The sequence below is a fragment of the Rattus rattus genome, chromosome 5, assembly GCF_011064425.1.
Source record: "Rattus rattus isolate New Zealand chromosome 5, Rrattus_CSIRO_v1, whole genome shotgun sequence".
NCBI lineage: Eukaryota > Metazoa > Chordata > Mammalia > Rodentia > Muridae > Rattus > Rattus rattus.
In genome coordinates, this window is record NC_046158.1 from 80,690,861 (window position 1) to 80,718,726 (window position 27,866).

Below are 27,866 nucleotides of genomic sequence, written 5' to 3' on the forward strand. Positions count from 1 at the left end.
TTTAATCAAACCCCCATTTCTGGATAGAAAACTGGTTTGTCTAAATATTGACAGAGCTAAAATCATCCTCAGGGAAATTCAACCTTAAAATTAACAAACATGGGTATATATATTTATAAAGATCAGAATCTTTGGTTTAATAAGCAAGTGACCAGAATGAACCAGAGGAGAAGGTCAAAATGAAATCAATTCATTATCCATCCTTAAGACGCATTTTCTGCCTCGATCCTCAGCCATTTGCTACACACAGCTACCTACGTGTGCCCTTTGCTGGAATGGTTTTTGCTGAATTGCATGTGTGGCACCAAGGATTGCTTAAATGAAACTCTCAGATGGAAAAAATTGCAACGTCTCAGTTACCTCGAACATCAAGCCAGGGCAAATTTATATTGTCTTATCATTAAAAAAATATTTACTTAATGCTTACAAGTGTGTTCTGTGTGAGTTTATGTGCACCATGTGTGTGCAGGAGCCCACAGAGACTAGGAGAGTGTTTTAGAGCTTCTCGAACTAGAGTTGCAGGCAGTTGTGAGCATCCGTGTTGGTGCTGGGAATTGAACTCAGGCTGTATACAAACACGATTAATGCTCTCAACACTAAGGCATCCTTCCAACCCCCAGACAATTTACAAAGAATGGAGGTTTATTTGGATTCTGGCCCTTGAGGCTGAGAAGTCCAAGAATACTGTCTGCTAGGGTTCTGCTGCGGGCGCACTTTGCGGTATCTTATAAGGGCATCACATGGAGTCACAGCAAGTGAGCTAGCTTGGGCCTCTCTTCCTCATCTGACAAAGCTGCTGATGTCATCAGGCTTCATCCTCTACTCCACCCAGTCTTAACTACTTCTCAAGGACCTCATTCCATTTACTCTTAGCGTGTGACATTGGGAGTTAAGTTTCCAACACATGAAGTCTTGGCGGGGGCATGGTGGACACATATTCAAACCACGGTATTGATAAGACCCATGGAAATCTAGACTTGGGAGGAAATTTTTAGAAAGCATGGAAATTGAGCATTTCTTAAGCACCTGATATGGGGCAGGCATGTGTGAGATACATTAGAATGGCGTGATAATTCTTATATAAGAGAAAACTGAAGCTTAGGGAAAGTTGTGGCTCTGATATCACATGGTAGCTGCTGTTGGGATGTGAAGCATCCTGTGGCTGCTACAGGCACAGGCCAAGTGAGAGGCTGGATTCACACAGTCTGGGAAGGCATCCCACCATTGCGGCCACTGTGCCCGCAACCTCTGCTGGGGGGCTGACTCCAAGGAAGCAGTAGCAGAGGAGAAATCAGCCTTTTCTAACATTGTTCTTCTTCCCAATGAGAGGAGGCCCAGAAGCAAAGCCCATAGGGTTATAACTGAACCTGCTGGAAAGCTCTAGGGAGGGTTTTCCATCTTCTAAATTAGCACATGTCATTTTCTATAGGTGATCTGACGTGGGTGTGGCATCTGTGGTATTGAAACACACATCAGGAAGCCTGTGTCTTTCATAACCGTGTACACTAGTTATTCAACCAGAGAATCCCTGAGTGGAAGTCTCCACCCCTGAGACTGCTTTACTCTCCATTAGACAGAGCACAGCTCAGGTGCAGTCTTCTACAGCTATAAGTTGACGTATTATTTACTTTTTCTTGCACTTTAAATTGATTTTTAAGGTTGCTCTCAGTTTATGACAAGTGATTTTGGTTGTCCATTTGCAGTCTCTTTTGAAAAACAAGTGTATGTTAAGTAGAAGAGAGTCAACCACAAGAAAAAAGCAAGTAAACTATATTGCTGTGGGATACACAGATGGGTTTCAAAAATGTGGACGTGGTTTTCAAATGGCTGATGTTTTAGGAATGGGGCATGGGGTAATTCAGAGAAAACTTTCAAGTAGCATGGGAAAGGAGAATGGGGTGGGGAATCACAGCCATTCTCCCCTTAGGGATAAAATTTAATAGCCTTTTGAGTAACGACAATAGAGAACACGTCAGACGCCTTCCCCACTCAGATGCCTTCCCCAAGAACAAGACAGATCACTGGAAACAAGGAGGGTACGTACTTATGGTAACTGGTCCATCGAAGGAATTGGGTAGGTCTGTGACTGATGTACAGTCTTCTTCAAGAGGAGCTGTAAGGAAGGAAAACAAAAGTATGAAATAAAAATAAATAATTAGAGAAGACTTCGCAGATAATGTGTCCTATTAGTCAGTTAGGATAACGTTTACTCTAATTTGTCCTAAATATCTTTCTTTTCTGAAATTCAGTAAATACAAAAGGAACACCCCCTTGTAATGTGCTTTTACAATCTTATTTAACTTCAAACGTTTCAATAAACTTACTATTCCCACCCCAGCAACTTTACTCATTAAAAAGGGCATTGTTCTAGGTCAGGTGTGTCGACACTTATAACTCCAGAGCTGGGAAAAACACACTGGGCTATCCCAGGACAGTGTGGGAAGGCATTCTGCATCTTCACTATAGCAAGTCTGATGTTTCATGTTTAATTAGAAATAAGATAGACATGGGCCCTTCTCTAAGTATACCATTAAAGAGGATCCTAAAATTCTTTTCAATTAAAAAAATGTTTAATGATTGTGAAAAAAGTTAAAAATGAAGGCATGTATAGACTATCATGAAAAATAATTTATAATTCCAGATATGAGCATGGGTGATGAGAAACTGTGAATCGACATGAACATTGAAAGATCCTGAAAATTAAAACATTACCAAAGGATTTACCTAATAATCAAAATATTTAGAAGATTAATGGCTTCATTTTTGGCTAATATTTATGAGTGCCTTCTCCATGTGCAAGGCTTGGAGCTCTGCATCCAGCTAGAGCTGGCCACCTTTGACATGGGTACTTATGCTGTCTTAGCATTTAACATTTGGCTCCTTTTTTCTTCTACCCTGATCCCTTCTCTATGATTCCATGCTATGATTTGGGCTAGCTGGTCATCCACAGGCGTTTCTAGAAGTCAGGACCTGTGTCCTAGCTTTCATGTTAACTCCTAAATCTTACAGACAATATCGACTTCACTACCACCCCAGTCACAATGCTCAGTGCCCATCAGTGGCTACAGAGCTCTCAAAGCCCAGAGAGCTATAAAGTCACCGGTGTTGCTTTAATGTGAAGGTTGGTTCCATTTGTGAACTATAGGGCTATCACCTCCTTGTTTGTTTTTCTGAAACACAGGGTGTTCTTATCTCTAGTCATCCTGCCTCAGCCTCCTGAGGGCTGGGGTTCCAAGAGAGCTGCCATCAGACTCAGCCCCATGACAGCTTTTATAGTGCTCATTTCCACTAAAATGTTAAATGGAAACTTGTCGGGTTAATTTCTTCTAGAGTGGCTTTCTGACAAAGATAAAAGAAGAAAGAGATTGATTGGTGGGTGAATACATGCAGGCATGTGTGGAGGTTTGGAGGGACAGAGGCAGGCAACTGGCAGACAACTGTCACAAGGCAGGCAGGTCACCAGCATAGTGCCCTGTCATAAACTGTTGCACCCTCAGAACACAGGCAGAAACAAGTAGTTGAGTAAATGAGCAGCGGTGGCTTATCAGTAACTGGAAACATCTTTTGCCAAATATAAAGAGACAGTTGTTTTCTCCAGTCAGTTCTTTGAAAACAAAGGATGTGACAGCTGTAGACATTCCATAGAAGGGTGGGTTTTAGGAAAAGCACTCTTGCAAAAGTTGCTACAAGAAAATTCATAAAGAGAACCTTTAAATGAACAAGTTGCTGATGGCAAGGCCAGTATTCCATCCCTTCCTGACACCTGTCACCGTTGCATATCAGCTTTGCATTTCTTGCCCATTTTACTGTATGGAGATTCATACCCCCCCACCTCCCTCTTGCCAGCCCACCACAAAGATGTGTGGACTCTACAAAATGAGTACAAAGTTCATCTGCTTGGGCCAAAACATTGTGAGAGAAACAGAGACTCTTAGCATATATTTGGGAAATGAGAGGAAAAGAGAGGAAAGATCTCAAGTCTCCAAGAAAGCACATCTAATATGGTAACTCATAACATGGTCCAAAAATATCAATAGAGGCCTATGGATAAGCCTGGAAACAATGCTCTGAGTCATGACTGGAGAACACGGGTTCATCTATTCTTTCTAAGGGCCACCCAACATATGTGGACCAGGTCACAGAAGGAAAGGGCAGCAGAAAGATGAGCCTGCTCTGATCCCTGATTCTAAGGAATTCACAAGGTCTCAGAGAATATTTCTTAACTCTTTATCCTTTAAAAATATTCTTCAAAACCCCCTTATTTGAGAGTGAGGACAATGTAAGCTCCTGGAGAGGTTTGGGAGGTGTTTTCCTCTTTGTCTTGGGGCTGAGCCCAAGACATCTGTGAGACGTTTCTGGTCTCTAAATGTGGAGCATCCCCAGAAATGGGCCTGTGAAATTTCCTGGAACAAAGTTGCAATGGATGGGGCATGTCAACAACACTGAGGCTGGTCTGTTGGTTATGAGAGTGTTCACACAGAGCCTCCTCACGCTCCAGTTCACCTAAAATTTCATACACTTGTTAAAGCTGGCCAGGATGCCAGGATGCACGATGACCCAAATATGCAGTTGCCATATTCATTCATGCCGTGTCCATCCATGTGACCTCATTAGATTGAGCTTCAGTCTCTTAAGCAAGGCAGGGCTGTGAGTATCCCTGAGTGCATGGGTTTGTTGAATAAATACTAAACTGGCCTTCCTTGGTGCTATATTCTCAGAATATTTGGCTCCACTGGCTCCAAAGGGCTAAGATAATAATTATTCAGTTTAGATGTCACTGGGTGCCAGCTAGAAAGGCGCTTCCCCCAGGGTTGACACCTTGTAGGCGTCCCATGAATAAATTTCCCAACAATTCTCAAATAAATGAGTGAATGGACAAGTCACAAATGTAAAATCTGCTCCTTAATGCTTCCAAAAGGAGAGAATGAGACATCTTACTGAAAGCAAGCTTTAAACCATGAACATGAATGCATGAGTTGTCTGTGTCCCTTTGCCAGGAGTCACCAGGCTCATTAATGTTAAGTCTTAGATACCGAGAGATGAAGCAGGAACAAAACCACAAAGCTTTTTCTTCAAGCTGCCTTATTTTTTTATTGGGAAGCCATAGAGATCTGAGCAGGGTTTTAAGCTTGTAGAAGTATTTGCTATGGTATGTATACATTGCTGCTGCTTCTCCCTGTTGCAGGTTTCTGGGGCTCCCTTTCCCTGAGATCTCCTGGTTGCAGTCCTTGGGTCAGGTCAAATTAAAAACTCTTCCCAGGACATTCTTGGCAGAAACTTGGACACTGCCAGGATCATTAGCTGACTTCATGCTCAGGCATCCAGGATATGCAGTATGCTTATCCCCAGCCATATTTACTCCTATCTCTCCTCTCTGTATTTTCTATATTATAGCTTCAAGAAGATTGTTATTCCTTTAAGACAAGAAACACAGTTTCTGATTCTTTCTTACCCCCAATATAGGTAGCCCAATAGTGTGAAGATACTACTGACAAATATTGTCTTTGAACATAAAGTGAAATTTTAAAAGCTTATCAACATCGAATCCCTGTGGAAAATAGAAAAATAAAGGAAAATGCTATATTTTTAAATGTTACTCTTTTATTGGTCATTTGGGTATGAGGCAGTTCTCTAGTGCATCTCCTGGTTTTGTGTCTAAGGAGAAGAGCATCATCCACACTGTGGACCTCTGTACTAGGGATGGACCTAAACTCACGGGCAACACAGGGGAAGAAAGAAGAGCTCCAGTAGCTGTTTGCCTGGACCACGTCAATTCTTGGCTGTAAAACAGTATGTGCTTTTGCCTGTTTCAGTTACGTTTCTCAGAACCTTAACTCAAAGTGACACCGACTTGTAAAGTGACACCAAGACTGTGTGGGCACACAGCCATGTGAATTACTGCATACATTCACTGGACAGGATTCAGCAGGAGAAGCAAAGCCAGAACCCAGAGTCTGTGAGCAGCAGGCAGGATCTCATCAAGATGGGTCTTTGCCACCTCTCCAGCTCCTTCCCTCCTGACCCCAGGCACAAGATGGAAGAGGTTAGACCAAGGGTGCTCTGTGCCTACTTCCTGGTTATCCATTTGAGCTTCGGGTCATGTTACTGAGTATGGACAGTGTCCTGTGTGGTTTTGAGTGGATGTTCCCCAGTTTGATCAAACTCCATGTGGGTTTTGTTCATATAATAGGGACAGGTAAACATTCTGTGATATTTCTCCTTGTTTTGTGTTTGTGTCTCTTCATGCCCCATAGATACTCTAAATGATTTACTGGGTACATATGCTGTATTTCAACTACTCAGCCTCATAATCCTCTTCTTCAAAAACTCTAGATTTCCCCTCTGAATTCCCACTCTGCTCCTCAGTGCTTGTGAAATGATGGGTGGGTGGCACTGACACAGCCTGGAGACACTGATGTAATCTCTCGCAGTGCCTTTGATGTCCCATGTTACCTAAAAAGCCCTCACAGTTCTTGTAGCCTACCACCAAATTATACTATCTATATTTTCATGGAGATAAAGCCTTAAGTCACTTTCCAATCTATTTAACATCTTCTTTCCATGGTTAAGGAAAAATTTCAGTCCTGGAAAATGTGACATATGCATCTCAAAGCTTTTCTATTCTAGCCACATAGCTTCAACCCTTCAGGGGACTAGAAGATACAGTTTGCAAACTAAGACTTTTGATTGTTGGCATTTAAATCTTTGACATTAATGGTTTTAATTATTTTCAAATGACTGGAAATTTATAGTTCATAGAATTATTTGTGTGTGTGTGAGAGAGAGGGGCTTGAATTAGACTTGTAGGCACAACTTCTAACCTCATGGTTGGAAACGGTTTCATAGGCAAAGGAGGGAACCTAGCATGTCTATCTCCCCTTAGCTTTCTTATTGATCTCAACTGATAGGTAAGATGCCTTCAAGAAAGTCAAGAGTCTATCATATCCTTGCCATTTCCCTAACTGCATTTATAAGAACACTCTTAGCCATTTGGCTTGTACTCCCAAATTATCAATAGGTGAGTACTACATTCTTTTAGAAAATGCTTCAATTTCCCAACACAACAAAGGTCCTAGCTACCCTTCCTCTACACCCCTCTAACTTCATCGCCTGAAATTCTGTCCTCTCACCACTGAGCTTTTGCCAGGTTGAATTTCCTGGTATTTGTTAGGCAGAATTAAGATGCTCCTGATGCTAGCTTCATGTGGCCTTCCCATCTGCCATTAGCTTATTCCTTTACTTTGACTGTGGCTCTCCTAAATACCTCCTCAGATGTACACTCTGTTCACCTCCCAGATGAGAAGCAACCCTAAAGCTTGTGCCTTCCTATGTACTCTCCATCCTCATGTAAAATAATTGGCGTTTAATTGTTCAGCACCTGTTCCATATGTCTGCCACATTAGTACCATGAACATGGGTATCTAGCTCTTCCTTTTATTGTACAAACACTCAGGGCTCATTTTTGAGTAGGAGTTTCAGGAAGCTCTGCCCATGCTTCAGCTGAACTGCTGTCATCCAACCATGCTCCCACAGACAACCCCCAAACCATGTATTTAGAACCAACCTGAGGCATTGAAGCAATATGTGTCATAGTGGGAGGTGTTGGATGCGAGGAGGATATACACTCCTGTGTTGTTGGCTGCACAGATAGCGTTGGGGTGGATCCTCGGGATTACCACGTGTCCTTCTATGAACCCATACCTGCCAAGGAAAAACAAGAGGCAATAGACATGAATGGCTGGGATGCCATTTCGTAGTATCTCATCTAATGACATTTAATACCGCACAACATCTCTCTAGGGATGCTAGGGGTTCCAACAACTGAATTATGTAAAATCCAGTAACAACAGCATAGGAGGGTGAGAGAGATGAAGACAGACAGAGGCAAAGCGAGTTTATTTAAAGACTGGAGATTTTTCTTGTTTGTAGGTAAATTTTTTTTAAAAAAGGTTCACGAATACAAAACAATAGTTCCATATAAAATGTATGGTCAGCCATGGTCTTAAAGGCATCAGGAAGCCTGAGTTGAAGAAGGAAGAAATTACACTGTAAGATTCCACACCAAATTAGCTGTATATTTTTCAAAAATGACATAAAATGACCCAGTCTCCCTAGATAACAAGTGAATTATCCTTCCGTTCAGTCTTAGACTCCAGACCTGCCTTGTTTCCCATCCTCCTCTTCTTTCCTGCCCTCACCTTCTCCCTTGAGACTCTCATTGCCAGCATGAAGCCTTGCTCCTGCGCTGAGCATACAGTATGTCTGGCTTTGGGATCATCCAAGACCCACGGAGATAAACTTGCTATCATTGAGCTGGGAGCAAAGCAATTATGCAAGTAGATGCCAGTGGCTTACTTCACAAAGTTCTGAAGTAACACACTATCCACTCCCACGCAGTTTCTGGGAGTCTGTTACGTCTAGGGGCCTTTTAAGATGCAACGCACACCACCACCACCCCCAGAAGCACCCTAATGGCCATATAACAAAAAATATAAAACGTCTTAAAACACAGATGTGGACTGAGAAAATGAGACTTGAAAGGAAAAATGTGTATGCCAGCAAGGGAACAAAGAGGGGGACGCTAACTCAGCAGGGCTTGAGTCGCGTGATGCAAGCTCCAATGCACCTTCTTTTCCTTCTTTCACCCTCTTCTGCAGGGGCAACAGAACGACTGCAGCGCCCTGCAAGACCTATGGCAATGAGCATGACTCGGAAGCTCCTTAGCTCAAAGTCTCTCATAATGTGGGTGTTGCAATGGAAGCTGAATGACTAATTCCCCATCCAAACTGACAGACTGGTTTCCCCATAGTCTCTTTAGCTCCGTGGTGGTGGTGGTGGGAGGGCACACAATTAAACGTTCATAAGTTCTCATGGACCTGAGAGTTGCCACTAGTCAGGGTGGGGCAGACAAGACAGAAGTCACTGCTGAAGCTTCAGCAGAGCCTGTGAGAGGATTCCCTTCTCTCTTTTGGCACATATCTGATTCCTTAGCTACCTGAGGGAAATTATGAAAGTGAGTTTTGAAACACTTAATACCAGTTATGGGTGCGATGAGAGATTTCTGCAGCAGAGGTTTTTTTCTTCTTTCCTTTCTAAATAACACTCGACAGTGAAATTACTCTTTACCCTGCCCTCCCACATCGTGTGGATAAATTGTACATGCATGTGTGTGTGTGTGTGTGTGTGTGTGTGTGAGAGAGAGAGAGAGAGAGAGAGAGAGAGAGAGAGAGAGAGAGAGAGCCCTTCTAGAATTCATTACCTTCTCTTGGTAAGTTATTGTGATTTTCACCACATCATTCTACCTGACACTTATGTGTAAGGTACTAAGCATGAGTTGGGGACATTAAAATTTCTACATGTGTATATGGCCTGAGTGAGTGACTGTCATCAAGGAGGAAATATGTATTTAACAAGTCCTTGCATCCTCTCCCTTTATCCTCTGTCCCTTGGTCATTGTGTTCAGACTGGTCACAAGCAGACTGTGACTCGTCTGACCCATGACAAGCTGTGGGGCTCAGTTGCTTCCTCTACAAAATGTCTTAGAAATAAACGGGGCAATTTAAGGTTTAAGGTAAAGGATGCCTTTGGGATTCTCCCTACAGCTTCTCGTTCTGCATTTCCCCCCCTCTGGCTCTCAACAGGTAAAAAACAAAACAAAACAAAACAAACAAATGGAACAAAAAAGAAAAGCCCTATTTCACAAATATGTTGTAACTGCATTTCACAACCATAGATCAGCTTCCTAAAACCACTTTGTTAGCACAGCGACCTGAGCACAGTCAGACCTCATTTAAAACATAGCCTTAGGAGTAAAATAAACAGTTTTGCTAACTGGCCATCCTTCATGAAGCTAATGAGTCAGGGCGTGTAGCTGCAGAGTCATCCCTCCTTCAGTAACATCCTTCAGACTTAGCTCTGGACAGTTAGAGACAGATGCTAGCCAGCGCTACTCAAGAGAACACCCTTAAACAACGAAAATACTCTCTACAAAATCTATGCCCTTTGATACAGCAGTTACCAGGCAATTCGAACATAGCCAGTGCCATCAAAGAACTCATTTTTATATAACCTAACTTTAATCAACTTAAATATAACTCACACATGTGGCTCATGTATTAGGCAGAACTGAGGGTTGCCACTCAAGAGGTGGCTGCCAGAGTCTATAACTAAGGGCCAGGGATAGATGCAATTAACTTCTGTTCAATAGCTTCCGTGAAGAGGGCTGCACTAGACTTTCTAAAAACATTCTGTTGGCATGCGTGTGAGCACACATGTGGGCATGGAAACAGAAAAGGAATTATACTACCTAAGCTATGGGCTGGGGTGGAGATTCAGAGTGCTTATGAAGACTATCTAGTTCTTTTAGTGAAATCAAATCACACTAATTACTCAATTGAAGTTGTCACTAAGCCCCTCTTCATGCACACCACTGGCCACAAAAAAAAAGTATGCACACACACACACACACACACACACACACACACACACACATTCACACAGCAGAGGCAAGAAACATAATATATGCATATGTATATGTATAATATATGCATGTGTATATTATAAATGTATATAACACAATACACATTATTTTATATATATGTGTGTGTAAAATATAGTCTATATGACATATATGTATATTATAATATATAGTATATATAAAATATAACAATAAATTACATATAATTTTTTGTATATATTATAATGTATTATAATACACACACACACACACACATATATATATACATATATAAAAAATGTTCCCTGCCTCTAGTGATTATCCTGGAACAAAATGATTTGAGGAAGATCTTCTGGGCCCCTTTGTACCTTGTAAAAGACTTCACAAGGCTTGTGATAATAACTTACTTTAATGTAATACAGTTTTAAAACTTCCATATCTTTTTACTTAATTTGTCAAACCATAGCAACATAGAAGCTCAACATGAAAGCTCAGAGAGAGGCGGGAGTGGGGGGGGAAAGGGTTTGAAGAACGTGCTTTGTGTCAAGTCTGCACACCCAAGCCTCTGACAGCTACCTATTTATTTTAAACACTGTTATTTGGCTTGCGTTTTCTTGTGGTTCCGACAATGATACTGAATGCCTCTTCAAAGCCAGGAGAGTGCTACAGGAGCACATTAGGCAAGAGGGTTGCAACTGATATGACCCTAATGGCTTCCCCTGGCCTCCCTCCCTATGATTCACAAAGGTGTCTTTAGCCGACTTTAAATTCCAGTTGTCATACCGGTTTCAGTTTGACTTGGCCAAATTAATAGCTAGGGCTGCCTCTTTAGGCAAGAACTCATTCAACTGTCAGGGAGGAGCCTTCTAGCCATAAGCCCTGCCCCCCTCCAGTGGGCTTTTTCCAGTGAAGGTACTGGTCTCTTACCTGCATGTTTCAAACCCCTTGCTCAGGGCTAACTCCATCTGAGCCATGGTGGGCAAGGTGGTATTGAAAGCCTCGCAAAGGTCAGCTGCTTCAGTCCTGGAGATACTGTAGCGGCCATTTTTCTCCACATGGAATACACCTGCGTAACGGCAGGTTATATTCAAATCTGTGGGAGGAAACGGAAATGTTAAAGTCATTTGCATAAATAATTTGCATGAAACTAGATCAGTGCTAAGAAGTGCTTGTAAGTGAGGACATTTAAAAAGCCAAATAAGGCTCTGGGAGAAGCCAAACAGCAGGCTGGGGTAATGGCTCAGCCGGTGAAGTGCTTGCCTTATAAGCATGCTCTAAAAGGCTGGGTATGATGACCAGCATTTGTAATATTAGTGTTGAATTGACAGGTGGATCCCATGGGCTCCCACCAGCTTAGCCTTCTTGGTACGTTCCAAGCCAATAAAAGGGCTTGTGTCTAAAAACAAGGAAGATGACAACTGAGGAACGAAAGCCAATTTTTTTTTCTTGCCTCAACATGTTTGTATGAACAGGCACACAAATGTGAACCTACACACACATGCATGCACATGTATACACATGTATACACATGAAAATCAAGTAATTGCACATGGTATTTCACACTTGAAATCCCACACTTGGGAAGCTGAGGCAGGAGGATCACCTAGGTTCAAGACCAGCCTGGGCTACATGGTGAGTTGGGATCAACTACAATATAAGACCTTATCTCAGAGACAACGACAAAAATCCAAATAAACATCACTCCTGACATAGCCTTCAAAATTCATTTTGGCTTCCCAAAGATACATCAAACTTAAATTTGAGATGTGACATTAAGATGATATCATAAAGGACCCCCATCCTTAAAGTATCTTCATCAGCAAAGATTTTTTTTTAGGCCCACTCTTTAAATTAAATTAATGTAAACTTACAGGAATCAGATAAAATCCAGGGGAGTAATGAAGGAACACAAGCTAACTACTAAGAAAACTACACACACACACACACACACACACACCACACACATACACACACACACGCACACACGCACGCACGCACACGGGCATACATGCCCACATGCACACACAGCTGTATTTGGAATTCTGTTTCCCACTTATTCCTGTATTATGAGTAGTTTCCACAATCAACTGGTGTTGCTCCTTACCTCATCGCTTCTAACACTATATATTCAGCTGTGCCCAGAATAAACTTCCTTCTGGTCAAGAACAATGTGATCTGGCTATGGTCTCTCTCCCTCTCTAGCCTGGGAGTTGCTGGCTCTGCTCCAATTATAAAGTTTTCCCTCCACTCCATGAGCCACTCTGAACTCCTTCAGGCCTGAGAACACACCCATGCCCTCTTTCTATATGGTATTCGCTGTCTTTAGAGTGGCAGGAATGGTTCAATTTTATTCTGAATTGTCACGCCATGACATTTTCTCTCAGCAGTCAGGTACCTGACTCTGGGTCTAGAGATCAGAAGTGGCTCTGGACTCCCCAAAGCTCAAGTCGTTTACCAACTAGAGAACTGAAGCTAGAGAAAGGAGTTGCCAAAGGAAGTGACCATGTCAGTCTACAGCCACATGCTCCCCCTGAACCCCACTTTGTTCTACATTTCATTTCACAGTGGACTGCAATGGGAGAGGAGGGTTTTTTCTTTTAAATTGTTCCTCGATGTCCCACACTCTTGGGGTTCTGTCATCTGTACCCTAAAAAGTAAGCTTTGCAGATATTTTTAAACATCAAGAAACAGAAACTGGGGGAACATAAAGCGACTTGCACAAGTCTCCAGCCTTTAGATGGCTAAGGTAGGAACTCCTCTCAGATGTGCTGAGCCCCTCACACAGTGTTTGACCAGCCTCCTGTGTGCCGAGAGGGTCCTTCCTGTTTAAAACAGGGGAGAGGCACACCTAAGCAACTCTTTCATGATGACAAAAGTGGGCCCATTATTGTGAAACTGCGCAGGTGACAGCTGCTTTCCTCTAGAGCAGGAAACAGGTTCTGAACAGTGTCAGACAGATGGCAGAAAGAAGGCGCCCTTAAGAAGGCGTAAACCAATGTCAGTTGGCTTCTTTTCCTTGGTTTCTGTTGTCAGCAAGAGGAACCATAAAAACAAACAAACAAACAAACAAAACAAAGCAACAATAACAAAAAAAAAAACCCAAAAAAACAAAAACCAGAAACCATGAAACACTGGGACCAGACATAATAAAGAAAGGGTGTTTTGTGCACTTAATTCCTTATCTATGGGGCCCAGTGTGCTCTCCACAAGCACTCGTGCAATTCTTGGCTGGTGAAGCAATGAGCACACAGAGGAAGGAAACGCACAAAGTCCCTTTGAAATGCTATTTATTTTTACTGACATTTGCAGCTTAGGTCTCAGTTGGCCAATTTCACAAAGGGAACCTGTCATTCAGAGAGACAGCCCTTCCAGGGTTTCTCTCTGCTCCAGCATACATAAGAAAAAAAGAAACATTTAAATGGACTTCTTGCAGGTAGAGCTGCTAGGGTGACTTCAGCCAGATGCCACCTGCCCGGCTCCTGGCCCAGGTGGCTGCTGTCACCTCCTAGTTTAAAAATAAGGGCAGAGGCTTGGACAATGGTTTGGGGATGAGAGGCAGTTTCTTTCTTATGAAAATTATTCTAGCTTGCCACCTGGCAGATTGAATATGCAAATGCACGAGAAGCCAATGCAAGCTGTGACTTTTGAGTAAAATCCCTTGTGTTCCATGTGCAACAACCAATGTGACTTTTTAGACAATGTGTGGACGAATGGTGGTTATTTGCTAAGTGTGCCTGTCATTGACTGCGTGTGCGCATGGACCATCAGGGGCAGAATAGGACAGACAAACTCAACTTTCACCTTGCTACCTTAGCCAGGGGCCTGACATATTCCTGGCTGCTGGGTGAATACGAAATCCTCAGAAAATCTTAATTACAAGCTTGTGTTTATTCTAATCTTGTGAGAAGGAATTCAGCTGCTAACCCTCGGGGCCTTTGGACACTTAAGAATTGCAAGGACGATGCTCCAGACATCCAGATCAACTACCATGCGGAGAAGCCATCACCTCTGGGTCACTCTTGCCTTAAAGTGGGTCAAACCTTCAGCTCTGAGTCTCCTCTAAGCCCTGGCAATTGATGAAGGCATTTTGGAGTCTCCAAGAACGGTAGCAGTAGTGAGTACTTGCATAGATGGCGGGCACTCTGACGAGCATTTTAAAGTGCTAACTAACCTCCTTAAAACACCTCTAAGAGGTGGGTAATATTAATTACCACTTTCCAGATAGAGAAACTGAAGCACAGAGAGGAGAAACTATAGAAACATGCCCGAGGTCACTGAGCTGTGATGGTGAAACAGATATTCAAACCCACTGGGCTCCTGGGACCCACAGGCTTCACCACCTCCTTCTCCTAATTCCAAAATAGGTAGCTCTCCTCCTTCCTTATCCCACCAGTGCATAGTCAATCCTATTCTCATCATGAAAGGAAGGGTGATGTGGAGGCAGCATGGACCGACAGAGCAGGGGTACCCATGGCAGTGACAGAGCAAGCCTCAGGTAGGGAAGGAGGAGCTTCTGTATATCTATCTTCAGCTGTTTCCTCAGACACAAAAGTCTCTGGGAGCTAGAAGGCCTCTGACTTGGGTGACAAGGACTAAGGCTGGAGGAGATAGCAGCCCATAGAAAGCTTGCTGAACAAGCATGAGGTCCTATAAGAACACTTGCGGTGATACACTCCTATAACCCAGTGCTGGGGAAACAGAGACAGACTGATACCCAGGCCTTACTGGACGGCTAGCCTTAGCTTTCATGGTGATCTCCAGGTCAGCGAGAGACACTGCCTTGAAGAAAAAACTAAATTAAACAGCTTCTAAGGAATGAGAGATATGTTGTCCTCTGGCCTCTGTATGTGTGCAAACACCTAATCATCTACACATGTACACTCATATACATGTATATGTGTGGGTATAACACACACACACACACACACACACACACACACACACACACACTCACAAAGAAGCTAACATTAAATGGCTATTGTATCTCTTAAACAAGCCCTTCCATATGAAGATACATGAAGAATGTTTTCTGCCGAACCATCTATTCTCTAAGTCTCCTTTATCTTACAGTGAATTGAACTGTTCGAAGCCCCTCCCTTGGAGATAGAATGGGCCCAATGAAAGACGTAGACTGGGGCTACTGTCTGATTGAGAGAGAAGCCTCCAGGGACATGGCACTCCTTTAAAGTGCTCATTATGAGGCTCTGAGCAGGGCAGGGTCATCCCTAGGCTCATCATCCAATATTCTCCAAGCCCAGGGAAAGGAGACATCTGAGAGTGTCCATAATACCTGAGAAGGAAACGGCTTAGCCGAGTTCAGATCCTCCCAGACTCTGCCACTCCTCAATGGTGGCACAGCCAGGTTGCTGCTTAACTTCCCTGGTGCTCAGCCTTGTTGAAGGGACCACGGTACCAACCTGCCAGTCTGTGGGACTCACTAAATGAAACTGGTAAAAATGGAGCTTATAACAATTGAGGCTGTGAGCATTGGATATTTGCCAACTGCCTTGTGAACTTCATCTAACTTAATTCTCATCTGACTGTTATGAGGTCAACACATTAGCAAAGTCATTTTTCTAAAATATTATGCTTTGAAATTAAAATATAATTACCTAACTTCTCCCTTCCTCTCTCTGGACTCTCCCATACAATCCTTGCTCCCTCTTGAGATCACTATTTACATGCACGCACGCATGCATGCATCCACATTTAATGTTCAATCCTTTAAATGTTACTTGTATGTATAGGACTTCAAATCTGCCCACTTAATATTAGATAACCAATCAAAGCACTCAGTCTTGGGGAAGCATATGGGAAACCATATGCTTTTAGAGATGAAGAATCGAGGCACTAAGTGGTCTCCAAACTCATCCAAATAGAAGGGTCAGACTTCTAACCTATTGTAGGCCATGATTAAAAATCACTCTCAGAAAAGGCATAACTGACTTAGGGCACCATCCACCTTCACGCTGTTTTTCCCCTAAGCCTTTCAGATCGAGAAAGATAAGATTTCACTGGAGAAATCACCTATTTCAACACTTCGCTTACATTGTGAAGTCAGAAATGGATTCTTCATATACCTAGTCATTTCCCAACTGGAAGAAAATCATAACATCATCGGAGAGGGAGCCACTATGTAATTTCCACTCACGTTTCCATTATCTGCATTTTCCCAAAGTTACTTGGGAGGTGAGTGGGAGTGGTGCCTACTCTAGGAGAAGGGAGATAAACTTCTGGACACAAATATTTCAGCTTCCCTGTGCCCTCCTGATTGAGTCACCAATCAGGCTTCTTTAAGGATTCTCTTTTGGCCACTGAAAATGTTTAAGCCTGAAGCTCTGTTTCTATGAACACTTGCTATTTTCCAAGGACAGCTTGTGTTTTTGTAGCTGGCTTTTGAAGACATCATCTCTGTAGTGGGTATATGTTTGCACAGGTTCTGGGCTTATGAAGCTAGACCTCCTGAAAGAAGATAGCAATGTGTTACATGTGAAGACCACCAGGAGACACTGACAAACACATTGTGCCCAAGAGAGGTGGATAGCTCTCCAAATCTCACTTCTTGACATGACCCCCAAAAGAATTAATGCTTGCTAGCATGAACTAGCCATGTGCCTGGTCTATTTCTGTTTTCTTTCGAGGAGTTATGAGGCAGAATTAAATATTTTTCTGTTGATTTGGCTCCCAGTAGGCTGTGGTGGAGAGAAGTTGTTGTCTTAGAGATAATAGACATAGAAGCCAGACCAGTTCCTGTGTTCAGTGACTTGCCTAGTTACCAGTTTATTTATCATGGCTTGTAGGAACCTCAGCAAACAGAGGCAGCACCTTTTCTGGGTAATGTTACATTTTCAGGAGTTTTGCATCTAATAATTCATTTTATTCTCATGACAATTCTATGCAGTGGGTTCAACATTTCACATGGGCTGATTAAGTCATCGAGAAGTCTTAAGGAGCTGGTAGAGCCAGGTACAGACTGAACAATCAGGCTGATCGAGTCGCAGGGGTTAAGTGGTAGCTTAGACATGGGACAGATCTGAACACTGTCAGAATCTCATTTGCCACCCAATGTGCTTTTTAAAAGTGTGAAGAGTTGCCCATTGAAAGCTATTTAAAGCAGAGGCTTTACTTCGATTGAACATGATGTTTAGTATGACAGTTTCCTTTACTCTGCCTGAAAATAGAAGGCCTTCGCCCAACACATCTGAGCTGCTTCAGTGGAAAAATCACCATACTTGGATCTTTTACCCTCTCTTATAGAAGCCCTGAGCTGCAGTTGTTCGCTGGCTTTCCCCAGGCGTGATTCTCTCTGGTCTTATCCTGTTCTCTTCTGAAAACATTTTTGCCAACTGGGATAGATCAGTCCCAGCTGCAGTTTCAGCCTTCTGTCCTTTGCACCCCAAGTGTTCCAGCCAGGCTTAGGCAGAGCTAATGAGAAGAAGAGCTGGCGTTCTGGTTTGGCCCCAAAGCTGGGTTCACCATAGCAGAGTACACTTGTGACTTCCCGAGAAGTCTGCTGGCAATCCCAAAGACTGACCAAGTAGATGTTCTAGACTGATCTAGCTGGAACCTGACACCCTTGCTTGATGGTCCTCAACAGAATTGAGCCCCCCATGAGATGGTCACACAAATCTCTTGGGCAATGAGTGGCAGTCCCATGCACACATGGTTTTTACTTTCACATTGTTTGTCATTTAAACCCAAGGCTCTGTTATTGCCTTCTGACTTACAGAGATTATGTCCTATACAGAAGATGATACAATTCATAAATGTAACTGAGCTGATTCTGATTAGAAGCATGGAGGAGGGGCTGGGGATTTAGCTCAGCGGTAGAGCGCTTACCTAGGAAGCGCAAGGCCCTGGGTTCGGTCCCCAGCTCCGAAAAAAAGAACCAAAAAAAAAAAAAAGAAGAAGCATGGAGGAAATGAGCCGATTTTCTTTAAAAAAATATTGGTAATTAGATCATCCATGATCAGAGGTAGGACAATATAGGGTTTTAAACAAATTGGCTGTGAGAAATGAGAAAATAAAATCAAGAGGAACTGAGCTTGGTCCCCTAGGCCATTATGAAGAAAGCACAATCTTGCCGGACTCTAATTGCACCATTCTGACTCCTGCTTCAATGCTCCTGACACTGTATTTCATAAGAGGGTTGAGCATGCTGTTCCCAATAAATCCACAACTCATGGCCATGGAACATCATTCCGAAGCACATCATGAGCAAGTCATTCTTTTTCCACTTGTGTGATGTCTTTGCAGCTCAGAAGTTTCCATCTGGGAGCCTTTCAAGCTGGTGTAGCCCCTGCTGAAACCAGGCCTGCCAGTGCAGAAGAAGGCTGGCAGCCTTCCCGTTGCCCCCACACCACTTGTCCCATCGTCTGACTCCCATGTGACGAGTGCCTAGTGAAAGAGTATATTGTTTGGCATCTACTTCTGAACGAGGCCAAAATCATTCTTGGTGCCGGATAGCCTTTGGCTGCCCACTGTAGACCATGAGTACCTAATGACTCAGTCTCTCCCGGAATCACCCCCAAGGCGGGTGAGGGTTTAATGAGCAGAGAAGACAGTCATGCACAATCATATGGAGGGAATTTCCTCCAGAATTTGTCATAGGGTGCTTTTAATTGAGCTATTCATCTCTTGGCACTGAGAGAGGGAAGGCACCCCAATGTCTGGGGGCCTGGCTGAACACCCTGACCTCTCAGTCTCTAGCTTAAGGAACAAGGAGTGCATCATGAGCCAACAGGACTCTATGAAAGAACAACCCTCTCAGAAACTGTTGCCCTAGCCATTCCTGCCAAGTTCTCCAAATAGCCAACCCATTGCATAGTCTAGAAATGCCTTGAGTTGTTTTTAGAATTTGAGAAGAAGCCTTCTTCCTGCCTTTCGCTTCGGTGTTGGGGACATGGACAGTAAGACCTTGCTGAAGATCCCACCCCTTCTTCTGGATCCATCAAGGTGCTTGCTTGCCCCTAGTGCTGCCTCACTACCTAAGAGTTCTGTAAGTCCAAGTCCTCTGTGAGGAACAAGCCGCCAGGAAGACAGATGAAACAAGAAACCACAAGTGTGTGCCCTTGCGTGTTGCCATGGCAACCAGGAAATCCACTGGCCTCAACACCTTTGTTTTTTTCACTTTTGGATCTTATTGATTTAGCAGATTGACTAGCACAAACCCAGGATGTGGTTAAGTGGACTGACAAAGCAGCAGAAGGCCACATATGGCTTTTCCTGCTGCAGGAAGGAGAGGCGAGAACAACAGCTCCACTTTGTCTTGCAGTTACATTTTTCCCCCCTGGGCAGCTGTAATTACTTCTACATCATCTAATTCGAGCATAGCTACTGCACAAGTCTAGAGGCAGCCCTTTGAAAGAGTAGCAGATCAAGAGAGGGACCTTGTGAGAGACAAGACAGAATGGGAACGTGTAACTCGTCCATATCTGCACTTCAGAAGCGATCAGTGGGTCCCGGCATGCTGGTGAGCCAGTCTCCATCGGGGAGGAGGATGCACTGGTCACATCCAAATCCTGCTCACTATAAGCTAAGTGACCTTAAACTACTCACAATAGGAGCCCTGACACATCTAGTCTTTCACCCTCCTTCAGTAAAATAAGAATATGCTCAAAAGGCATTGTATGTTTTTATGGAAATATGCAATTATTCACATGTCAAATCGAAAATAATTTTTAAAAGAATAGAAATAACTATACTAACTAAACAGTATCTTCACTAATCACAGGTAATCTCAAATCTAAATAAAATTCATTGATAGCATCATAGCTAGGACATCTTCAGGGCTTGTGAGATTCAAGGGTTCAGAGTGTGGGTTTGTACACGTGAGGCACATTCAAATCTCAGAAAGGCCCTTAAAATTCCCACTGGAATAAAGACATATTTTGGTGTCACTCTTGGCAAAACAGACTGTATCATGTACTCTAGACCTTGATCACCTTGTTAAGTAGGACTTTATCTCATGAAATATGCAACACATTCATACCAAAAACAGTCCTGTGAAGTTCGAAGGGTGGGTGCTATGAACCCATTTTACAGATGGAGCATTTAAAGAACAAGAGATGCAGGGAGAGTTTGATAGATACAGATATTGCCTCAGATCATCTGGGTCTACTGATTTCCTCAATACCCAGTGGTGCTGTTGTTCATTGCCTTGGGTGGGCACCAGGACAAAGAGGGGCAACAGCAGCATTCATAGAGCCCAGTAGTGGTGTTCAGCTTCCTTCTTTCGCTACCATGATGCACTGGGAAGATTCAGGATGGCTAGGACAAGTGAGAGCATAATTATCTGAGGTGGAGCCAGAATGAGGGCTTTGAGATAGACTTAGAGCCTGAATCCACCTTATTCATTCTCATACAGTACATAGCCTACCCCTTCAGTGACCCTGGCACTCCCAAAATGCCCTAAGGGAATATCTAAACCAGTCTGGAAAACTCTGAGGCAGAAGCCAGTCATTAAATGATAATCATCATTTGGTCAGTCTTAACATGAATGTGCCAGGTAAATGGGCCACTCCACTGATGTCTATGGAAACAGACAATAACCAATTAGCACAGGGCCCTGAAGCTTCAAGAGTGTCACTGTAAGATATATCATGTGAAAATGTTTTAGAAGTAATAAGCCTAGTATTATAACTTTTGTATTTCTCTCCTTCTTTCAAACATAAAGTACCTTGCAAGTTAGAGACCTCCATGAAGAGCACCATTAACTGACTTTGCAGAAAGGAAATAGGAAAGTCCAAATTTTCTGTACATTCTACCGTGACTGTGGCTGTGTAAACAGAAGGCCTGACAAAATATCAAGACCCAGCCACTGAAGTAAGGCTTATTGTCCTTACTTCAAGGACAAGGTGGAGTCATCTAGAAGAGTGATGTGAAAGGACACCTCCAGTTCCTACAAAGCTCAGCGACCACCTAAAGTCCAAGGTAGGGCCTATTTTGTTTTTCCTTTCCTTTTATCCGTCTCTTTCAGTCTCTTTTTGAGTGGAAGTGAAAATATCCCAGCTTGTACGGAGCTGCTACTCTGTGTGGGTGGCAACCCAAGTGTCCTGAAGACTGCATCCTGGGACTCTCTGAACAACATCCAGAGGTTGAGTAAATGACCTTCCTTATCTGAGAGTTAAGGGAGTTAGCTCCGCTTATCATGAAAGGGGCAAAAGATAGAGGCCTAGCTAGTAAGCTGAGACTCAGCTCCTGGAAGCCATAGCAGCCTGTTTGGGACACTTAAATGCAAGCCAACTGTGGGGCACAGCAGGCTGGGAAACATTGCCTCTGATCATTTCAGCCACTGAGCGCTTGTCTGGGCTTCTGAGCTGTGTTAACACAAACGGGACTATGGTTTGCATCTGCTAGTCCCTGCACAGTGATTGCCTCATAACAAAAGTCATCCAAGATAAGTGCTGTAACCATCACAAGCCTTTATGCAGAGAGCAGATGACAGCACGGAGGCTGCGAAGTTAAGCAACCTGCCCAAGGAGGTACCATTAGGTGTCAAGCAAAGGTCTTCTTCTTTTACTCATGGAAGCACATGTGGATGCCTCTCACCTTGCCTTCCAGATGAGAAGTGGAGTCAGGTCTCTCTCGAGACAGTTTGGAGACCAGGGACTCAATATTTTAATCTATGCAAATAGAGTTGTTAGATGGGAGATGATTATTCCTTTTTCTCTTTAAGGTGGAGAATTTCGTACAGAAATCTGCACTGCACTGGGACTGAGTTCTGAGTCTAAACAGGGTGCACCTTTTAAGGATCTAGGTGAAAATAAAAATACTAATGAACAGACTGGATTTCTGCTTGGCTGGAGTAGCAGGCAGGTCAATACCTCAGCTCTGCCATGACAAACAAATTCTAGTTCAGATACTATTTAGATTGATACTTGTAGCCCCTCCCTCCACATTATCACTTCAGTTCCTGGGTGGAATGGTGACACTTAGTCATAGTCTAGTAGCTACTAGATAGTTTTCTATCTCTGGTGGCCTCTGCCTGTTACTACTCAAAAAGCCTTATCCACATAGTTTGGTAATAAATTAAGTTGCCCATAAGCCTTAACACTTATCTGCCAGCAGGTCTTTATCTGTAGCTCACCTTGTAACCAATACTGACTTAAGGTGGATTAGGATGGAACAACTCCAGAGGCTAAGTTGGTGTCTTAATCAGGGTTATTACTGCTGTGCTAAAACACCATGACCAAAAGCAACTTGTGGAAAAAAGGGGTTATTTGACTTACATATACTGAGCCATAATTCTCTCATGGGTGCCAAAGCAGAAACCCAAACCCTACGGGTACCTGGAGGCAGAAGCTAATTTAGAGGCCATGGAGAAGGGCTACCTACTCAGCCTGCTTTCTTACAGAACTCAGGACTACGAGTCCAGGCATCATCTACAATGGGCTGGGCCCCCTACCAATCACAGTCTTCCCTACAGGCTGATATTATGGAAGCCTTTTCTTAGTTGGGGTTCACTCCTCTCAAATAACTCTAGCTTGTGTCAGATTGACATGAAACTAGTCAGCATAGTTAGGAATTATCATGAGTTCTGGGTCATCTTGGGTTACATAGAAAGACACCCCCCCCATCTCTAAAAACAAAAACACAAAACAAGATTCATGCCTTTAGATTACTTTCTCACCGTCTTCCAGTTTATCAAAACACAGTGACATGACATAGCTGTAAAAGTATTTCTTTGCAATGACAAAGCATTGCAATGACTAGGCAGAGTTCTAGGTCCACACCACTTCTGAAGTTGGAGACGCAAAAACCGTCAGGTCTCATTGCCACGTTGCCATCTCTTGTTTCTCATTTTTCTCTTTGCATATTGTGTGCTAGTGACTAGGTAAAGTGACTAGGTGTCTGCCACCTCCAGAAGCCTGACTCCTGTTCACTCTGCAGAAACCTTTGAGCAATTAAACAGGGTAAAATAGATGCAGCAGAAGCTGGACTGTGGGGGACATTTCTAAAATCTGGGCCAAAGGATGTCCAGAATTAGGACTTTCCAATCACCCAGTGAACAGAGGGATTGTGGTTCGTGCCTCTTTGTGCTTTTGACCTGTGCAACTCCATCTGTAACAGCGGTGCCAGTCTCAAGTGCCGAGATCCCAGAATGCATTTCTAACAAGCTCTAACATCCAAGTAAAGCCACAGGATTTGGACAAGAATCTTTAGCACTTGTTACATGCTCACACAGAATGGGCCAAGCATAACTTCCCGTTATTAGGGAAGACAGCTCATGCAAAGACCCAGAAGTCTGGAAACACAGGAAGATACAAATGACCCCTCTATCAAGTTGCCAAAAGAAAATAAGGTGTTAATTTCCCATAAAATAAATGGCCATTCAAAATGACAAGGGAGCACCCCTGCCAAAGGGCACTTCACTACAGAGAGCTCTAGAAAGTTTTGGGTGTGAACAAGTGCCACTTGGGATAAAAATCTGACACCCTCTCCCCCAAAGTACTCACTAGCCTATAGTAAAGACATGGTGAAAGGTGTTGACACACAGGGTCATCCATAAAATATGGAAGTGTATGCCAGCTGTGATCCTGGGTACAAGTGATAAGGACCAATCCCTGCCATCAAAGAGTGTATGAGGAAGCAAACAGCACATGGGTAAGCCACTAACTTTTGAATGAGGCTGCTTCTGGTACCAACAGTGCCATTCAGAAAACAAAAGAAGACATTGTATGACACAGTGGCCAGAGCTGCGATGGCAGGTGACCAGTGTGATCTTAAGCTCACTCTCTTAGGAAACTGTGCGTGTCCTTCTTTATTTGTTTGTTTGTTGGGCTTGGGTGGGATCTGACTCCTGGTGTGATTAGTCATCACCTCTGTCAACTTGACTGGATTTGGAGTCACCTGGGGAACACGCTCCTTGGTATGCCTATGAGCGTTTTTTCAGAGAAGCTTTACAGAGGAAGGAAGGCCCACCCTGGGTCTGGCCCGCACCATCCCATGGGCTGGGGTTCTGGACTAAATATAAGAGGGGTGAAGGGAATTCCAGAATTCCCTGCCCTGTCTTCTGCTCTGACATACTCTGACTGCCACAAACTCTCTCGTGCTTTCCCCAACCTTCATAGTGGACTATACTCTCTTTAACCATACGCCCAAAGAAATCTCCTTCCTTTAGCCCCCTTTCTGCCAGGTATTCACTCACAGCTATAAAAAATATAAGTAATACACTTGACAAAGTTAAATTTCTCCCCTACCCTACCCGTGCCCAGATTAAAATAAATTTAGAATTCATATTTTCATTCCAGGGATCAAAAGGTCTCCTTTTGATGCCCTCTAGATGCCTCTAGAATTTGGACTCAGTAAGATAGACAAGAGAGAATTGGAAGGTAAGCATATGACTACTGAATGTCCTTGGCTTTGAGGAAAAGGGCTCCATTTGGATCATAAGCTAGTTCCAGGATTGGGGGAAGTAGAGCTGTGTGTGTCCCTTCCAGATCTTAGCCATAAACTCAAGGCAATTCAAGGTGCCAGAGTAGCCTTACAGTGTAACTCTGGTCATCTGTGCTGGTATTTCTTTAATTCCTGGTACTTGGAAATGTTAGGGCTCTAACCCCACAAGATCATTTGGACCATTGTCCACAAATGGGGAGTGGGGCCCTACTGTCAGTGAGGCGAGGTAGGTCATATCATTTTTAACCTTTAGGTCTCAGGTTCTTCTACAGTAAAGTGAAGGTAATGTTTTTCTCATGGAAGCTTTTAAGGATGAAATGAAGAAATGCTGATAAGGCACTAGGCAAAGTGCCTGAGTCTTAGCCTAATGCTTGGTACTTGGTAGCTATTGGCCAATACCTCAAATATTAAGATGTCTTCAAAGAAGCCTATAGGTAAAGCACCTCTTGTGCTAACTTAATTAATGATCAATTATATCCTTGACTAATGCTAAGGACCTCAAGCCCTCAAGATGTTTAGAGATCAAAACCTGGACCTCTAGCTACCCAGATATGTGGCTTCTTACAATTCAAACTGTGAGTAAGAGCTTGTGGGTGATAAATTGGAATATATATAAATAGAGAATAGTGTAGATAGATAGATAGATTAATAGATGGATAATAGGACTGAATTTAACTGGCAGATTAGACAGATCTAATTTTTTAATAAAAAACATTATACTAGGAAGAAATCTACCCCATCCAACCAGTGTGGGTCCCTGAATTCGGTCCAACCTTATTCAACTTTACACCTACAGTGTCAGAGAGAGGGACATAAAATATCTCTTGTGTAGTGGGGGAAGCACTAAGTTGACATGGAGCTCCATGCACTCATCTCCTCACTAGTAAGTGAGTTACTTAAAGCATCACTTCAACTCTCGAGAGCCCATATTCTCATCAAAGAAGTGGGATTTGAGGATCTCTAGTTCCCAACCCAGCTCTCTGCATCTAGAAGAGGTCTGTGAGAAAGTTGATTAACTTTCCCAGTCATCCAGGGACTGGGTGGTGGCATTTTGCTCTGTTATCTGGACAGCTAGGATGTAATGAATATTTCAAGCAGGGTGGACTGGTCAGCAGAGTGAAAGAACAGACAAAACAAAAAGTGTGGATAGCATCCTGTTCTCGAATTGCAGCGCACAGAGCCCAGAGTCCACCCATCAATGGAGCTCCAGGCAAAGAATGGTTTCAATTAAGTGAAACACAACAGAGTTGTTAATTTCCTTAGAGAGAACCTTCCTAAATTACCACAAACATCCCCAGGGTGCCCTGCAGTAAATTTCAGTATTTGGGGCCAATTCAACCCATTCTGCAGTCCTGGGATGGTCCTTGCCAGAGGAGCTGCTCAGTGGGAACAATGGGGTTCTGCCCCTCTAGGCTGGCTCCCTGAACTTTGGTGGTCTTCGAGTCCCCCATTGTCCCCAAGAAAAGGGGAAAATTCCCATCTGCTCCTTTCCTGCTTAGCAGCCATTCTGAGTTGTTATAACTGGGTCTTTTTACTCAAACATCCAGGAAAAAAATTTAAATCTAGATTCTTCAAAGACAGGAAAGAGACCTTGACTTTTTTAGACCTCTGAGTCCTGAGAGCAGAAGAATAGAATTAACCAGACAAAGGTGAATTGGTGGGATCCTGTTGGGTAGGGAGACTCTGAATTAAATGCTATCCCGAGCACATAGGATCTGAGGCATCTTAAACAAGAGATTATTCTGATTTGTGAGTCTCCATTTCTCTGACTCCCGTGGCTCTGAAGAAACATTGTCACTCACTTATTCAATACATATTACTCAGAAGAATAGATGAGTTTGAGACAATGAATGCATGTAAATTGCCAGCAAAGAACTAGACCAAAGTACATGCTCAGTAAATGCCCAACTCCAACACGAAGAGAAAACCTTAGTCAACTGGCCTTGACTCCCCCAGATACCAAGGAAAGCTATGACTTATGAATCTATTATGTCTTTATTCAATGAGAAGTAAGCCAAACTCCCATGAAATAGAAGGAAGAGGGATGGAAAGCTGACTCAAATGCAAATGCTCCTATTAAAAGGTGTAAAAAGCCTTGCTCAGTTTTGGGGTGTGGCTGGGAGTGGCTTTTGGAGGACAGCAGAACTAAGCAGTTAAAGGCAATTACAGGTATTTTTGGAGGTGAAAGAATTGAACATCCCAATGACAGACAGGGAGGCATTTACTTTATGTACTCAGAAACTGGCCCCCAAGCTGGGACTTGTGGGAAGGGTGTGGGCCCTGAGAAACTTCAGCAGAAGGAAGCTATTGCATTAAACTAACCCCCTAAAGGCTCCTCTGTGCTCAGAGGCCACAGAGCGACACTATAAAGAAGTGATTCTACAGCGTGGGGGCAATGGCTCAGTAGGCAAAGTGGTTGCCACACAAACTGGAAACTGAGATCAGACTTCTAGCCTCTATCTACTGAGTGAGGAGGGGTACCTGTGCCTATAACCTGAATGTTGGGGAGGGGGGAATTGGGGGAGTCTCTGAAAATCACTGTTCAGCTACTCTTACCAAACAAGTGAGATCCAGGTTTAGGAAAAGACCTGGTCTTGAAACACGAAAACAGTGAGGTAGAGAAAGATGAAGACATCCAGGCCTCATCACCCTCTGGCCTGAACCTCATGTTAACCTCACAGCCGATGCTCACACCTCATGTGTACACACACACACACACACACACACACACACACACACACACACACACACACACACAGGCAAAAGCCACTCCTCCTCCCACCCCACCACCAACTGGAAGAACAGGAGGCAGGAAAGGCTGATCCTGCTGACACAAGCAGCCTGAGAGATTGACTGTAATTGTGCAAGTAAAGACAGGACCCAAAGTGTGCTTCCCAGTGTGCTTTCACCAGCCACAGCCAGGGTTCCCGGAACTGCACAGGCTGCTGCGTCTGCTCAGAAAGTGTTCCAGTAAGCCTGTGCGGGAGTCAGCACCCTGGAGTACTGACCCACC

At 43.5% G+C, this 27,866-nt stretch overlaps 1 protein-coding gene across 9 annotated transcripts in view; it reads right to left on the minus strand.

The window, feature by feature from the left end:
• Cd44 (CD44 molecule (Indian blood group)) overlaps positions 1-27,866 on the minus strand; it is an 88,628-nt gene that overhangs the window by 42,335 nt on the left and 18,427 nt on the right. For 7 of the 9 annotated variants that reach the window (XM_032903802.1, XM_032903801.1, XM_032903800.1 and 4 more), the window contains exons 1-3: positions 11,384-11,595; positions 7,565-7,701; positions 2,045-2,113 (exon numbers count right to left, since the gene is read on the minus strand). In XM_032903802.1, the coding sequence (XP_032759693.1) occupies positions 2,045-2,113; positions 7,565-7,701; positions 11,384-11,586 (409 nt within the window). In that variant the 5' untranslated portion in view covers positions 11,587-11,595. Of the gene's footprint in view, positions 1-2,044; positions 2,114-7,564; positions 7,702-11,383; positions 11,596-27,866 lie in introns of those variants that run through there. The other 2 variants (XM_032903803.1, XM_032903804.1) reach the window with 1 other exon arrangement.